The sequence below is a fragment of the Eleginops maclovinus genome, chromosome 23 (genome assembly GCF_036324505.1).
Source record: "Eleginops maclovinus isolate JMC-PN-2008 ecotype Puerto Natales chromosome 23, JC_Emac_rtc_rv5, whole genome shotgun sequence".
NCBI lineage: Eukaryota > Metazoa > Chordata > Actinopteri > Perciformes > Eleginopidae > Eleginops > Eleginops maclovinus.
The window spans coordinates 6,044,865-6,063,018 of record NC_086371.1 but is presented as its reverse complement, the minus strand read 5'-3'; the positions used below and the strand labels follow the sequence as shown (position 1 = coordinate 6,063,018).

The 18,154-nt window shown below is 38.4% G+C and overlaps 1 protein-coding gene across 1 annotated transcript in view; it reads right to left on the bottom strand.

Annotated features, from left to right (window-relative positions):
* Positions 1-18,154, bottom strand: part of si:dkey-237h12.3 (teneurin-3) — a 138,730-nt gene that overhangs the window by 107,204 nt on the left and 13,372 nt on the right. The window contains 1 exon segment of the mRNA XM_063875682.1: positions 16,537-16,812. Within this exon segment, the coding sequence (XP_063731752.1) occupies positions 16,537-16,812 (276 nt within the window).

The following is an 18,154-nucleotide window of genomic DNA, read 5'->3' as shown; positions in this document are numbered from 1 at the left end:
CCAGAGGTCTTAATGTCGAGTGCTAGCAGCAGACACAAAGGTCTGAACAGTGGGGCGCCGAGGCAGCTAGCACAGCACGGCTAAATGGGGCAGGTGATTTCCCATCTCCTCAACTGCCCTCAAGGCACAGCCAATCACTGCTGGGGAAAAGTGGCGCCCCAGCCTGCAAGCAGTGCAGCCAGAGTGGAAGGGCTAGAGAGGGAGCTGGAGTCTATCTGGGACCATGCATTATTCACATGCACCGCTACGGCACTAAGACCTCCACAAAAGAAAGGCCTCAGGTTCCATCAGTGCCGACTTGTTTCCAATCTATTATTGATGGCAACACTACACCCTATACTTTTCCCTGATTTACTGGATTCTATCATTGTTTCTATAATAAAAGGTATTTCCAGTAAAGTCAGAGCAAATGAGTGGAATATTTCCAAGCAGGGTGCCAATGGACGCTCCTTAAAACAAAATCTTTAATTTTTGCCTTTAATTACATGAATCATGAGCAGTATTAATGTTACCAAAATGAACGTCTTCTTTGCCGTGAAGCGCTGTAGGCCTAAGTGTATGCCCACACTAATACACACAGCAAAACCTGAAATTGTCTGCAAATCATTAATCATGTCAAAGGTAGGTTTCCGTGCAAAATTAATTCCAGCGTGGAGACCTCCAGCTAGACCTAAGTGAAATAAATGAGCTATCCAATTACCACATTATGATCACGTTTAGCCTAGGTAAAAAAATGCACTGACAAAATGTCCCCATCAACAGCCCCCTATTATCTAACACTATCAAATAATATGTTAATGTCCAAAAACACACAATTCTCAAATTGTTGTTTATTACTTTAAGACTCCCTGTGCTTCGTTTTAAATGCCATTTATTCTTGTTTAATATTGAAAGGCAAAAAACAGACACCCTCAAAATACAGACAAGGAGGAGCTCTCATTATCATCATATTTCGGTAATATCAGAGCTCTAATGAAAATCTGCACTTGTCTTGTATTGTGAAATGGACCCAATACTTTTAAAGATGAAGCAGAGAGCAAGGCTAGTCATCAGATATTAAAGGATACCTAATCAGCGTGACCATTCATAGTCTTTCATTATATCATAAAGCTAAATTATCATTTATATTAAGATTTTTAACAGAATGTGTTAAAAATCTGCAGCGCTTAAACTCAGAGGCAGTTTCTTTGAATTTCATGGCAGTGTCCACATTATTACCATGCACACATCAAAGATTTCCCCTAAATCTCTGCAGGAAACACAATCAATCTGCTCAGTATGCATGGCCGGGACAGTGGGCCATCTCTCCCTTTGAGGATGTCGACGCATTTGACCGATGTGCAGTCGATCCCCCAGATTGTAGCTAATCATCATTACCGGCTGCTGAAACAATGACTTTCTTTCAGCCTGCTCAGCTTCAAGAAGGACACAAGGGACCTGCCAATTTTTCTTATGGTGGATTAACACTTGAGTCTGGATTTGAGGAACTAAGGCAGACTTGAACACTGATCTTCCATCCAAGTCATCAACTATGGCCTGGCTCCCGCTGGAAATATGTCTTGTGAATCCCCAAAATATTCAGCAATAGGTATTTTTTGTAAAGTTTGAGTTGCTGCTTCAGTTGAGGGAATTTCATTTTGTACTGTTGCAAACTGAAAAATTGGTGACTCCTGCACATTTCTTAAAGGAAATATAAAAATATATAAAACAATAGGAGGAAAATGAGGACAGATGCATAGAAGGCAGCATTTGGGGAATTCTCCAAAATGGACAGCAGATTATGAAAAATGACTTCTTCCCTACCGTGCTTAAAGGTTAGGTCTCTATTACAGAGAGCAAAATGTCAGCAGTATCCCCTGAAAGAGTGGACTATGATATTAATGGAGAGTCCAGGGAATGGGCTTCCCCTGACTGAGTTTCCCCTACCAGACACATTATTCACTTAGTTGTCAGCCAGCACCTGGCGCATGTAACACTAACATCTACAAACTAAATGATGGAGAGAATACGGCCCACCCTAGTAGACAACAGGAGGTGAAATAAATGTTGTCAGTGGAGTATAATGGAAAAGAAAACCACTGCTCCTAGATAATCGAAGTACTCTTCGCCGAGGCAACTGAAGTTGTCGCCTAGGACTTATTAGCATAATGTTCAATTTTCCAGCTAATATTGTACTTTCATTTGGCTGTTAGCTACCTCTGAGACTAAAACAGATGGGGGAAACAAAGCACAGGGGCTGCTGCAAAGCCATCACGAGTAATTGACGAAAGAGCAGCCTTACTTTTAAAATGGTGAACACAAGTAATTGCCATCTTCCAGCGAAAAAAAAAACCCAAAGTGTTACATCTCCTGTGGATCCTGCAGCACATGAGGAACCGAGTCAAAGCCCAGAATAACCTGGTGCATAAACAGTAAAGAAGGAAACATTTTCTGTCTTGTTTGAATCGGTGTACATATTGTTTTATATTTAGTTCCAACCGCAGACACCCTGATCAAATTTCTCAAAGCAATCATCCAAGCAGTTTCCCATGTAATCTAACCGCGCAACTTCACTTAGGCACACAAATGACAAAGAATGTTGTGTTCTGTGGAAATGTGATGACCCCAGACACAATGTCAAGATGATTTAATATATTACAGGGCGAGTCATTAGTCACATAGCTACCACTTTATCTATGATGCCAAATGGCTTCTGCGCCATACAGACTGTGGGGCTGGATTATTTGTGAGTAATATTTCTTTGCTGTGGTAAATATATTGTGTCATGAAATAGAGGGTGGAAGAAAAATTCTCTCTCAAGCTGTTTTAATGAAGTCCCAAATGTCATCGTCATTCTTCTTTTAAGAGAGAACTCCAAGAAATTCTCCCAGAAGCCTGACTGTCCCTCAGTGAGTGTTCAAGTGATTTGAAAACAAGCATCTTCAGTGAAATGCAGCCTAACAAGGAAAAAAAAACAAAAACCTATAAGATGTCAGGGGGTGGGCAGTAAACAGGTGGTTTTGGACTATTAAAATCTATTGTTATGATTGGAGACGTTTCATGAATTGTTGAGGCGGCAGTGAGCTCTGATTAGGGTCGGCCAGGTATATCTCTTGTCTGAAAAACTAGTTAACTAAAAGAATAGTTTTGCCAACCCTACGCCAAAAATGACTTTAATCATCACAATCTTACAATTCATTTGCAATTAACCCTCACAGCTACATCTTCACAAAGAGCCTAATAGAAAAAGGGATTTCACAGTAACACCATTATAGTGAAAAATGTCAATGTAATTCAGTGTTTTTAGTAAGTGCAGCGAAGAGCGTCACAGGCTGAGTTTAAATGAGAGCCAACACATTTTTCTCTCAACAATAGTGAGGGAGAATAGAGGGGGAAGAGGGTGGGGAGGGTGGGCATCCAATTACTGGAGTTCTGTGTGTGTCATCTCGACACCACTTTAGGGTTTCTTCAACAATGCATTAAATACACCATACGTAAAGGCGGCACAGTAGTTATGAAAATCGGAGACATGCTGCTGTACCTATTATTGAGGGAATGAGGGAGCAATTTATCATAAAGGACTGAACACAGTGTCAATAAGTCCATTTTGACAGCTTTTGTCAACATGTTGCAAGTCTTATTTTGCTTAAATGGGCCTTTTTGCGCATCTTCAGGTGCATACTTGTATGTTGTGCCTCTACTGTGACATGTTTGGATGCTTTAATGTTCAAAAAGTGTTTTATTTTCTCATACTGCCTGTGCTGCTCTGATTGGTTAGATGTCCCGCCCCTTAGCCTATCACGTACAATGTGTTGGAGCGCTAGCCAATAGAAGCATGAGTGTATTAGTGATGGCACTATCGTGGTTTTACTTTCTATTCATTTCAATTCAATTCCACTTCTTTCGGACAGCAGAAAGTCTACAAATCTTCTGTAGCAGATTGACCCTGTTTGACTGCCCATTTACCAACATCATATATACAGTATACATTTTTATGAAGCTTAGTTTGGCCGTTTAATAGCTAATGAATTTATACGCTTCCTGCGTTTTGAGTTTGCTACTTCATGATTAAATGCACTTATTGTAAGCTGCTTTGGATAAATGGTCCACTAAATGAAAAGTAATGTGATGTGAAATAACTAATTCTACAGTAAATCTACAGTAATCACCCTTTTTTTGGATACTTTCTCAGAAAAAGTTAAAGTAAATTAGAAGTGACTTCATCATATAACCAGCTATTCACTCCCTATTTCAGTTAAATCTAGACTGAGCATCTTTTCACATCTCATCTCCAAATGGCAGCAAATATGAGATTCAGAGCACGAAAAATCTTGAAACATGACACAAGCAAACTGTAGGCAGCAAGCTCATGTTTGCCCAGCTGGCCCAACTGATCACTTATGCCAAATGATACCAAAGAGATGAGCGAGGCATCAGATCAAACTTTGGCACGTTCAGCTTTTCTCTGGACGGAGACTCAGTGAGTTTGTTGAAAAGATAATAAAGTTTGTAGAGCAAATGAAACAGTTATTTTCATTGAATTCAAAATGAAAGATTATTTATTTTTCTTTGTCTAAATTCTTTTATGATAGTAAGTTAATATCTTTGAGTTTTTGACTGTTTTTGACTGAAAACAAGGCATATATCTTACCTTGGACTTTTTTTAAATTGTGATTTTTTTTCAGTATTTTCTGTCAAAAGATCACCAAAAATGTAATGAATGATTGACACATTAATCGAAAATGAAAACCATTGTTAGTTGTAATCTTAAAAGTGTGGTTTAATAGTAAAACTGCATTTCTGTGTGAAATAAACAGCGTGTACCCCCTATTTTATGCCTTGCAATTACTTGCTTTGTGAGCTTGTGTGATGCATTTAAACATTTACTTTTGTAACCTCTGAAGATTCTCTTTATTTATTTGTTTTATGTTAAGATGTAACCGTCAGGTTTTAGTGCGACACACATTTCCCCATGGGAACATTTAACTTTATATTTAAATAAAGCAACCCTGAATGTCTGAATAGATTTACTTTAAAACAGTTATTGTTTTGGGTGAGAAACATCTTAGAGATGGCAAAGGCAGTATGAACATATTTCACAATAGTGTTTTGCTATACTCACTTTGTGAATGCATCCGTCAAACGATGGCCCATTACGTCCTCATCAAGAGTGTATTTATCAGCCTGCCAACCTTTAGAGCTGCCATGCAAAGCTCTACAGTCAGCTCCTGCAGGTAATGTTGAAAAAGACAATAGGAGGATACTGCCCTAACCTATTTGCCAAATGGTCTGTCATCTAATGCCCTGGTGCTGCTCCATTGTCTAATCCTACAGCCGAGGCCTCTAAAAGGATTCATCGGACTAATAAGATGAATGGGCTTTGACCCTGAAGCTGCTAAAAGCCAACCTGGCCAATTTATCTGAGTGACCTCCACTCTTGGCAGACACGTCCCTCACCTCTCTTGGAAGCCTTTCGACAGGATCAATACAATAGAGGCAAAACAATCCAAAAGAAAAGAGAGTATATAAACTGGGATAAAAGTGCTCATTGTTTTTTATCACCCTGATTTATGTACTTTACAGCAAAGATCCAAAGTGTGCTTTTTTCTTTTTAATCTGTTTTATATGAGCCTTAACATCTGCAACTATCTTTACTGTAATATCTGAAGGAGGCAGCATGACTACAATAATAATATTGAATATTCATAATTTGATTTGGGGTTTAAGTCAGTTTTAAAGTTTGATTTGGGATTTGAGTGAGTTTTACTTTAAATATTTACCGTACAGTTATGCTGCTAAATCAGCCTAATTCAATCAGGTCACAAAAGGTCTAATGTAAAGCAAGCTGTCAGCCGTATACCCATTCATGAGTAATTGTATTATGCAAACCACAGTCATGGCTATTCCACGGCCCCTGAATATAACAGCGAGAAATGTATTTTAAAAGGGAAAATAAGATTTTGTCGACTAAATTAAGGATTCCGTTTCATGTTCTGTTTATCGTGGTTGGGTCGTGTTCAACCGAGATAAAAGGCCCTGCTCAGACAGGTCACGCAGGATACGAATAGGAGACCCTCTTACGCGAGAATATGTTTTCTCTCTTTGAGCATGAATCAGTTTACATGGTATACAATATCAATCGTTGGCCTCAAATCTATATCTGCAAAGTGCTTAGGTTTGCATTGGTGATTAGATGAATTGAACTGAGAACAGTCTGTTACTTGAGCATCCCTTCATAGTCCGGATACCTAATGCCTTTCCCCTGCCTCTGAAGTGACCACAGTTTCAGGATGCTTTGCTCCGGGCACTTGGCCAGAAAGCTTTATGAATTCTGATATCATTCATTTTTAATCAGGACCAGAATATCTTTCCAAACCTCTTGCAAGCTGCCTTTGGCTACAACACATCAATTTTGTTGTATTTTAATTGATTTGGCAGTTTTCCTCATTGTCGTTCGTTTAATTTGATTGTTAATATGGCCAATACTCCATACAATAACTGCTGCACCACTCAATTAAAATGCTTTCTATTTTCTTGTGTTTTCAGTTGCTCTTTTCTTGCTGCAGAATTATGCATTTCCCCAATATAGCATATTGTAGTGACTGTAAATATTGTGTGTGTTCAGCATATTTCACTTGGCTTTCCACTGCCAGATGCCCAACCCGTCTCTACTTGCATTGGAAGGGTTTCTTCACCTGACTGCTGGGGAAGAAAGGACATGAGAGCCAGGGAGGGGAATCTTCTTCTGTGGTATAATGAGTTTGACAATGAAAGTGACACTGCGTCCTCCCTGGACCTTGCCGTGTGATCAATCATAACAATGGCTCACCATTTCCTCCTCTGGATAGTGACCTTTCTTCCTTTAGGAGAGGAAGTGTGTGTAGGAGGCTGAAAGTGTTCCTCCAGATTTAGTTGTGCCATCACCCAATCAGCCCTTAACATCCTTATGCATAGCCATAAGGGTGTCCTTTAGCTGGGGGACATTTTTTTCCCAGGAAAGAAGAGCCGCCCAATTTCAGGAATACTGATCAATCAAATCCTGTCCTATAAATCCTTTTAAGCTTGGAATCGTTTTAAGGGAGTGACGTCAGGTTTATATTTAAAAAAAATCCCATCAAATAGAGATCTTATAAGGTTATTTGCCACGATCACTCCAGAGAGTAGAACTGCCAAGCTTTCATACAAATATTATGAGGGCGATTATTTTTAAGTCTGCTTCTCTCGTAGTTTATTGCCCATAACCACAGAATGACAGAAAATAAGCCAGTATGACGTCTCATCAGTATCCCGCTTACTGTATTTTCTGTTGTGCCGTGTCCTTTTCCGTGTAAGCACAGCATATTAGCTCGACTACTTATATAAAGCATTAAACAATCCTAAAATATTGCTGCTATCAAACTCATATTAATATGCTTCAGCCACAAATGTCCCAAGTCGACAATAACGCGTCTAGACACAATTTTACTGCCATTTTTATGCCACTCTTAATTTTTGTTTTATCTGCTCAGCAGTGGTATACAGTTTACTGTCTATAATGTCTTTAAAACTATATAAAAACCAGATCAATACAGATACACATCAGAACAGTTACTCAAGTGGACATATTTTGGGGAAAAAAGCCTGTTTTAGATATAAAAAGTGAACTTTATGTTTTGCTTTGTTCATGGATAATTGGTGGTACTAATCTACAAAAGGTTAAATGGTATACATTTAATTGTAGTAAACTTATAATGTAAAATATACATTGTAAGCATTATTAGGAAATACACCTCAGAAAACAGGATTAAATAATCACTTTTCCTTAAAGAATATACAGCGGAGTTGAGAGTGATTTTTTGCCACAAGAAATGTCTGCAGGTTTTTTAAATGCTAAATACAACCCTGACAGCCTCCTTTAAAGCGATATGAAACCTGTACTGCATATAGCATGATACCATACTGGTTTCCGGGAGGAAAGAAAAAACGTGCACTGCTTCTCTCTAAGCCTCCTTCAGTCAGTGCTTGCTACTAATTTAAGGCAACTCGAGCATATGACCAATTCTATAAATCACCTGTTTTTCATCTGGACCTTTGACAACAAGTTTTAGATTAGCAGACATGTCCACATATTTAACCTGGTAGATATCTTGTGGGCCTCACATTGGCGGGTCACTAAGATTGCATCTCTGAAGACTCACACAAAGCAATCGTTGCTCAATGGAGTTTGCGCCAATTTGCCTCCGTTATGCAGCTTTTGTAGTTAATCTCCCAAAACTGTCACCAAGCGGAAAATAGGGGCTGAAATTGTGGAGTGTAGGAGAACACAGTCCTTTGAAATTTTAGGAAAAAATAATCCATGCCCCAATCCTAAGTGAAGGCTATAGCCTTGATGTTTTCTGTTGAAAACATCACACTGAAGTCTACATTGTGTGTACAAGTCACCGTCAACATCTTTCACCTTCTTAACTCAGGCAAATGTTTTAAAGATTTCATACGGCTAAAGTACATTGAGAGAGGAACCATTTAATTTGTGCCATTGTCTGAGCTAGATGAAACGCGAACATGACGAAAACCCTCTGAAATCCTGACTGAAGTCAAGGCCTTTTAATTAATCATTGATTCACTTGTGTATAAAAGACTGTAACACACTTCCACTGCCATTGAAATGATCCAGCGGTATAATTTGTAGTTAAAATTTGCATTTAATTGCATGTGTCAAAAAACGAAACCAGGGCAGCTTAACAAAATATTTTTGGACAAATTGTCATTACAATAATTGGTCACTTAATAGGAGTTTAGATTGGTGTATTTTGGTTTTATGATTAATACACTACTGCATTGTTTAGCATAACAAAAACATTTTCATAATAGAGGCTTTCAATTTGTAGCTTGTCCTGGTTTTGGCTCAGTGATTTGTTGAAGGACACCTGGGATACAATGCACACAAGACCTTTTTTCAAACCCACTGTTTAAAGGAGAGACAGGCAACCATGACATAAGATGATCCTACGAGTATGACAACAAGCAGAATAGAGACCATCTTTACATTTAGATAAAAACACAACAGAACAATCACATTGACTTCCAACATTTTGATTGCAAACATCCAATATGGAGGAACGCAAAGGTCAAAGCCACAGCACCATGACAATAGATATAACAAATATTCCCGTGTCCCAAGATAGGGGAGAGGAAGGAGATTGTGAAAGGAAAAAGACATGAAACAAAACAGATTGGTGGGTTGGTGCTAGTCTGGGGACGTCGTATGAACACCCAGCGGCGCTCCAGGAAAAGAGAGGAAATCTATTTTAGCCAATATGAAATAAAAAAAAGATATATACTCAGTTTTTTTTTTTCTTCTAAACTTTTGTCTGTTTTTTCAGCCTTAAAGATTATATATTGCTTTAGATCCACACTTGTTTTTATCTTGCATTATAGTTATCCACCTTGTAAGCAATCAGTGTATCACATCTCAGGAGACTTGAGATGGATCTGGGTTTACAAGATGTTCATGGTTGCTGAGGAGACACCATTAAGACATGTAATTATGAACAACACAATTGGACCAACATGTTAATCCGAGTTTCTTTCATTGATATGCATAGAGTATAAAATAGCTTCCTGACGATTTCCATATTGCATGGTAATACAATCACTCAATTAGGCTGTGTGATGAAGTGAAATGAGCCATTTTCTCTCGAGGACAGTAAATAGCAGCCCTAGTAATTGACAACTGCAGAGTAATTCCTAATCGTAATAACATGTCCTGCGGTCTGGCCCCAGCAAATCATTACGCAGAGCCAAGAATGGGCTAAAACAGGGTTGTCAGTGATACCCGGCAGAACTGGGTGAAACTTAAGTGACAGAAAGTTGATAGAGTAGGTGAGGACAAACATTGAAACTGGACTTTTTCCTTGCAATTATGAGCACAACAGCGAAGGTTGAGTGTCAAACTTTGTGCTGAAGTAGTTACAATCAGTTGATCATACATTACTGGGATTACAGATAAATAAATTGCTCAATATGTTGAAAACGGTTTTAATCATTTGAGTCATTTATGGCGCAAATAAGCCTAAACAGTGTGGGTTAAGCTTCTAAAATGTGAGACTTGGCTCTTTTTTTGTTTTCTGCGGTACATCCATTGAATATGTTTGGGTTTAGGACAGAATAAGACAGTCTATGACATGAAAATGTGATGGCTGAATATTTTTCACAATGTTCTGATGTTAATGATCTGTATATTTTGTCTTATAAAGACCACACAATGGTGTTTGATGTTACTCTACATGCACAAAGTAAAGGTCCTCTGTGTTAAGTGTGTGTAGGGAAACACAGAGGACCTTGTTTCAGACTGAATAGTTCTCATATTTCAAAAGAACAGCATAATTGTAAATTAGCATTTTAAAAAAGCATCTCTTTTAGAACCCTAAATATTGAGTCTGAAAACGCTAGGTTTTTATTTTCAAAGTTAATGTTGCCCAATATTTAGGCCAAAAGTTAGGCCAAAGACAATTATTTCATATAATTAATGCATTAATTAACACATATCTCTACATCAACATGTGTTTTCACTTGCATGATATTAGTATAAACCCTATCATCACCATATAAAAGGCTGTAGTAGTTCCAAGAAAATCTGTTTTCCCTTATTATCATGCAAATGTATTCAGCCAGACACTCCAAAGTCTAATCATATCATCCACTCTGTAGGGGGTAGCTGTGGTGAGACTCGAAAGTTTTTCACCATGTGTTTCTGTTATGTTAATGTGTTCACAAGATGGGTGGATATTTTCCACGGATAAAGCAAAAGGACATTGCATAAATACAAAGCATCAAGGTGTTGAGCTGTAAAAGGGTAGCTCAAACTTCCAATATTGGTGGTCAGTTTGTCATTTGCTTTAATGAAAGTTCAGATGTCACCAACCTTTGCTCCGCAGAGATACAGGGCATTGACCTTCTCCGGGCTTTCAAAGTACTCTAGAATAGAAACCAGAAATCCTTTCACAACACTGATGAGCACAACACCTGCCCTGACACCTCAGCACGTCATCGCCCCTATCCCAAATCCCCTGTCACCCTGAGCACTAACAATGTGAGCACTTAACCGGTGACAGTGGCAGCAGGCAGTGAAGTGATGACAATAAATGATGGCAATCAAAGTGCACCTCCTCCTTTGACGAGGAACGAAATGAAGCTCAGCCACCTTTCCAGCTCCTATTAACAAATGATGAAACAGTTTTCTCTGCCACTCTTGTAGTGTTCTTCAAAAAACATCACAGATGGCTAGCCCTTTTGACCAAAAAAAAACTGACTGATGTTATTTATTCTTATTGTGGCCGTATTGTGCCATATTGAATTATGAAAGTAGCGAGGGAGGATTTCTGCACACTACGATCAATAGGCTGATTCCACTGTCACAATACAAGGGGAAGATCTGAGACTGGAGTTTGACAGATGGCGTGTCACCTCCGTCAGTGTGACGTCCCGCATGCGCGAGTGTGTAAATGCCTGCACTTTTGCTTTATTTTTCCTGTTTTGCAGAGATAGTGAGAAACAAAGTGAGATATGTGAGTGTGTGCGGGCATATGTGTGCATGTGAGACAGGAGAGGGGGAGAGACGCAGAGTGAGAGAACAGGAATACGTGCACACAGAAACATGTTCGAGGGGTGTCTGATACGCTTTCATACTCCCACCCAAAAAGCCTTTGGTGCTTGCTGTGCTACAGCACACTTTGCTGCGACTCCTCTACTGATTTAATTAACCTTTTACTGGCACTGTTTACAAAATGATTCTGTGAGCTACACCCAACTGTAAAATGTGTACGACTGCAATGTGGACCTGTGACTTTAACAAATTGAAATTATTTTCTGATACATGCCCCCGTAAACAGTCCCGGACATGAATGTGGCGGTAAAGACATGCTGCAGCCTCACTGGATATCCTCCATGAAAACATCAAAGGGTACACAGTTTTTTTTACTCAAAAATTACTTGGGACGGAAGGTGCAGGCCAGAGCAAGCGACGCTTCTTTAACAAAGGATGACAGGCATCGCGGTGGAAGTTCCTTTCTCCTAACCAGGGGTCATCAGAGCCCGGGCCCCTCCACCAGACAATAAACCTCATGTGTGACGGTTTACACATCCGAGGAGTGCTGTCACGATGTACTGCAGTGCTGTAGCTGCAGTACCTAACAAGTCAGTGCACGCTTTTTCACACCCTATTAGGAATACAACTCAACTGGGCCATGCTATGTTTCTGTTTGGTGCAGTCATTCATGTTTTATGAGGGGTATCATATTGATTCTGAAGGCAGCACAATCGAGAATAGGGTCGAAAAAACACCTTTCTCAATGTTTGCTTTACCACGGCAGCTATACTTTGACCTAATTGCCTAAAATATGAATATTTATTGCACGATAACACTTTAACCTAAACTGTAACGTAAAAAATATATTGCAGGAAGGAGCTATAGCGGCCTGGTAACTGCAGAATGGCGGCCCCCTCAGTTAGCTTTTTTCACAAGGTAAGACGACTGCCTTTTTCAATGAGGACATTTTCTTTCCTCCATTTAAATATTTTGTCTCCAGTGTTTTTTTTAAATTTCATTTCATACCAGAACTTGGAGTTCATGTGTATTTTGGTGGTGTTGAATCTTAAATTTAAAAAGTAATGTTACACTGTGATGGGTTCCCAAAATAAATTCCATTCCATTTTCTGCACAGCATCTTAAAATTAAAGTGTACTAAAAGGCAAGTCAATTATGCATCTCCCATTTTTTTCCCCAAGATAATTCAACACATTGAAATATTTCCCTGACAGCTGCCTGGCTTTGTGGGATGAAATACTCGAAGGACAACAGGACACCCACATTCTAACCCTGCAGTACGAATAATGCTTTACTAAAGATCGAAGGTCAACTTAAGAAACCAGAGTCATGTTAGGTATTTCTTCTTTAACTAGTCTTTGAAAAGAAGAAATATGTCTCTGCTCCTGCTGTCATTGCAAATGCAGGGCTATTCAGAGACATATAAATTCAATTGCCATTGAAATACATTAAAACAAAAACAATACTAGAAAACGAATTAGGGCCTAACACTATATACATGCAGATGTAATTAATGAACTGTAATACTTTGTCGCTGTTGGAATGGGGATTTAGTTTCATACTTTTCTCCTAATCTTCAGGAATTACATTCTTTCAGAGATTCTTATACCGCTAGAATTTAAATTACAGTAAACTGGTTAAAGCTCCACTTTGTCTCACTTCCACTTCTGAGTGCAAACATACTTTATATAAATCAGGGTGCCACTTATCACAGGATTACGCTCCCTACAGACATGAAGTTTTAACACTATACAGCTGGTACATGTCACAGCGCTAATGTTACGAGAGACAGTAAGTGAGCATATGTAAATGTGTGTGTGTGTGTGTGTGTGTATACATGGGCAAAGATGCGTGGGTTTGTGTTTGTGCAAGGCAAGCTATAACTGTCAGGTATAGGGAAGCATTTATCTAAATAACTGCAGGGGAAGAAATCACTTTTGTAGCTTTAAAAAGATATATAATAAAAGATGCAGGGGTATATTAAAAATCAAAAAAAGTTGTTTATATATTTTTTATGACAGGAACATGTGTGAACATTTGTGAGTTATGTCTTTAAGGTGTTTTTTTTTTACAAGGAAAATAAATGAATAAATTCATTTTGAAAGCTTAGTGAATTTCAGGGTCTGGTTTACTTTTAAGGTAAAATAAAAAAATACGGTTTACTGTTGATGTTGTAAATACTATATTATAGTGTCACTAGGTAAGATATTTGAGAGCACATGGAGATTATTGTAACAGAAAAAACAATAAAACAAACACTTTAATCAATTAGTTTTGTTTTCAAGGGATTTTATCACTGGCAGGGGATTTTCTTAAGTGTAAAATCAATGGAAGCTGCTAAACAGACATTGTTTTCCTCCTGACTTCTTTATTTAAAAAGAATAAAAAATGTATTGGTTAAAAAAAGAACAGGTATTTTATTGGCCACTAACATTCAAGTACGGCCTTGGATTTAAAAAAGAAAATTTGGAAAAGGAAAATGAAAGACAAATGAATAAAAACACGTTTTAAAGTTGGCTAATTCTCTTAAAAATCCTCAACCTCACATCATTTAATTGACAGCTCCTTCAGTTTTACAAAAATAAACTTCATGGAATATTTTGGAGCCTCAATACAAATGTACAAAAAAACAACCCTTGTTATTCTTGCTGTGTGGGTGCACTCAGCAGATCATTTAAAAGCTGGGGATCGACAGCACGACTGCACGACTGCTCTAGCTTCATTTAAAAAAAGGTTGACCTCCTCTGCTTGGTTTCGGGAAGGTTAACATTTGCAGATGCCGCGCTCTGTGAAGGTTCGCACAGCTTCGGTACTTGTCTGTATCGTACACTCTGTAGAACAGAGAAAATTAGAATGAAATATTGAGTTCATTTATGAATAAGTGGGGCTGAACGGCCCCTTGTCGGAGCTTCTGCGTGCATATTCAGTTGATGGAAACCTTTGGATGGGTCATTTCTCTTAGCTGCTTCATTAAATAGTGAAAGTCAAAAGTGCAATGCCTCCTCTCAAAAAGAAAAAAAAAAAAGAGACCAAGATCTATAGAGGTGGATTGGGCAAGGTTTTTCTTAGCTACGATTCAAAATCTAGATGACAAAAAGGACATCAGCTCCAAAAATAGGTTAAAATAAAGAGATATTTCATTAAACCATGACATATATTATTCCTACTTCTGTACATGGTCAGCATATTAAAATCCTGTGCAGTTAACACACAAAATAAATGAGTTCCTGCATGTTTCTGCTTTTGCAAGATTAAAAACACACGGCACCTGGGATAGAGATCTAGCAGGTATTGTTTATTTTCCCTATAATGAAACTAATTGAGACAATAGAGAGTTAGATAAGGTCTCAGTGGGACGTTGTATTAACTGGAGCCAATCAGCAGCTGCTTCTTGAGATGCTTTCAAAAGGAACTCCAGAGGAGGCATGCCAGAGGGGCGCAGGTTGGAGTGTATGAGTGTGTGAGTGTGTGTGTGTGTGTGTGTGTGTGTGTGTGTGTGTGTGTGTGCTCATGCAGTGTAAGTGGCGGGGGGCAGGTGCAATCGAAGCCCAATAGAGAACCTATTGACGCTGCATTGTCTTGGAGAATAAAGCAATGAAAGTTGACATGGTTTTGTGCTTGGCATGTACACCAACACATATGAGTGGATTGGAGCGCTAAGGAGGTGAGGGTTATGTTGACCGGCCCCTCTGTGGCTAGGCCAAGCTTTTAGTGACTCATAAATGCATACAGTGTACTGGGCCAAAGCAAAGGCCAGACACTGGAACAAATACACGGGTTGGGATTTTGATGGCATTTTGAAAAGGTAAAAGACTTACTCAGCTCCCCCCCTGGAGACAAGCTCACTATGATGAATACTGCCATTAAGAAAATGACTTGTCTCAAATGTCAGACTGTAGCCAATGTTTTCAGAATAAAAATTGATAGCACATGAACACAAGACATTTTCCTTCTTTTTTTTTTAAATGTTCCTTAAAGGAAAGTGTAATCAACTCTAATTATATTTAACTGCCTGCCACTCTTTGAGATCATCAGTTTCTTAAAATAATTAGAGCTTTATATTCAATGTCTTTTAATGGTGATGGCTCACACAATGATGATGATGAATGATGTCTAATGTCAGCAGCACTTAACATCAGAGGATATTTTTTAAAGCTTTATACTCAGACATACGAAGATGAGAGGATCAATTCAATGACATGGGGGAAATATTACTAACTAAACAAAATAGATTTAAACTAAAACAAATATTGCACGGGGAAACAATATTAAAAACCAGCACTACATGTCTTTTTAATGTACATTAAAAGAGATAAGAAGTGACTTTCTAAGATGCAAACTGACCTTGGAAGAGGTAATGGTGTCAAAGCAAAAATAAAAATATGTTTTACAAATTGAAATACAGATATGCAGCTAGCTTATACGCATTGCCGCCATTTGAGGAAACAAAGATTTGCTCTCTTCAAACAGAGAACCTCAATCCTCTGTCTCAGGTTTCCAGCATGATCAAATTTGCACTTCAAACCATCCTACCCATTTAATCAGCCATTGTGCATGCCCAGTCAACCACTGCAGAATTTCTAAGCAAAATCTCAGACTGAGGCACACAAAGCTATCTTTGATTATACGCTAGCCCATGGGGAAACTTTATCAAACTCCTTTGCTTCCTGCGGAGAAGGACCAGGTGACTAGGAACTGCTCAATCGCTGGGCCAAATTCTTTTCTGCACACAGCAAGGAATCACTCCTTTGATCCAAAGAGAGGCAGCTGCACATTTCTCTCCAGATACCGGCCCCTCCAATCACATTTCCGCCTTCTTCAACCAATCAGGGCCTAGTCTCCAGCAGCAAAGCATAATCCAACCTATTGCTGCCTTTCATACATACCGATTCCCTCCCTCTTTCGCAAAGTGATGTGAGCCGCAAACAAATACTCATTTTAAGGTAGAAGAATCCAAAGTGTGCCCTACTCACCCATCTCGTTGTCGGATTTATTGTCCATTTCTGTGTCGGTGAGTGTGAGTGCTGAGTTAGAGCGACTGGAGAGGCATGAATCCTGCCCAGAGTTTGCCCCCGTTCCCCAAAGAGTCATGGTACGTTCCGGTGATACAGGTTCATGGTTTTCTGTAGCGACCGGCCCTCTGGAGTAGCTGCTGAGGGGGTGGGAGAGGCCCGTCTCAGGGCAGATCGCCAAGCCTCTGCGGGCTGGTGGCTCACAGATTCCAAGTTGCCTCAGTGAAAACGTCTGGCCTGTGAATGATAGGAGTTGTAAAGTTAACAAACCAATCAACAACAACGTTAATGGCCAAGTGCAGGGATACTTAAAAAAAACACTTAACCTGAGAGCAGAGTGCAAAGAGCAGGGGTAATGTTGAATTAAAGTCTTAACAACATCCGCTCACAATCATCACCTTATAAAGACGCTTAGAAGCTTCTTTCTCTAACTTAAATCACCTAAATCACACTGCAGCTCAAACCTGATTTTGTATTAGATGAGCTTTACAAGATTAACTCCTTTAATTAGCTTTTTTAAAGCAAAACAAATCAAATTAAAGTCAAGCCCTTTGTGTTAATCCGAACATTTTAAAACCAACAACGTTAAAAAAAAAAAAAAAACGGTTTCAGACACAGCCAGTTTTACAGTAAATTACTAGCATAATTTGGTTGTCTGTTTACTTGCAATTATTTTGCAAGGGAAGCAATCCTATGTTTTATTTTAATTTCAAATTTGCAAAGCCTTCAAAGACCCTGTAGCATTTGAGCAAAACGGAGTAATTAAAAAGAAGACACAGGAATTATGCCAATGAACTAAAATACCTAATGTTTACTTTATTAGGAAAGCTTCAGAACCAACGAGAACATATTATTAAGGTTTAACTCACTGCTTATTTGTCATTTAAAATATATATATATGGTCGGTACATAATGAAAGCCCATGTCAAAAAATATTGATTAAATTAAAATGATTTGAGCTAAATCTTCCTTTTCTATATTCTTTTTAATGTGTTTTAGTTGTAAATAACATCAAACTGATTTGAAGGCAATATGTAACATGTATTTACTTATATAACATAATTTGAAATGCAGTGTTATCTGTCAATATTTCATTTTTTAAGAGTTCAAGGTCATAAGTGTCAACACTGTCAAAGATATAAAAAAAAAAAATGATGCACGTCGGAAAAATGTAATAATGATGACCTAATGTATTTTTTTTAAATTGATATGTCAAATAGAAGATGATTTCATATATCCTTCATAATGTATTTTGTTTTCATGGAAATAGTGCAGAAAACACTTTCAAAGGAAGTGAAGCACATCTGAAAATAAAGATTTCTGAAAATGTTGAAATGCTTCCGAAAATAGATTTCCTAACATTAAAATTCAGATCCACACACACACACACACACACACACACACACACACACACACACACACACACACACACACACACACACACACACACACACACACACACACACACACACACACACACACACACAGTAGCTGATGTACACTCATTTACACAAAATATGTTATTTTTCCACAATAAAATTAAATCTGACATTTACTGTGATTGTATAAGAAACAATAT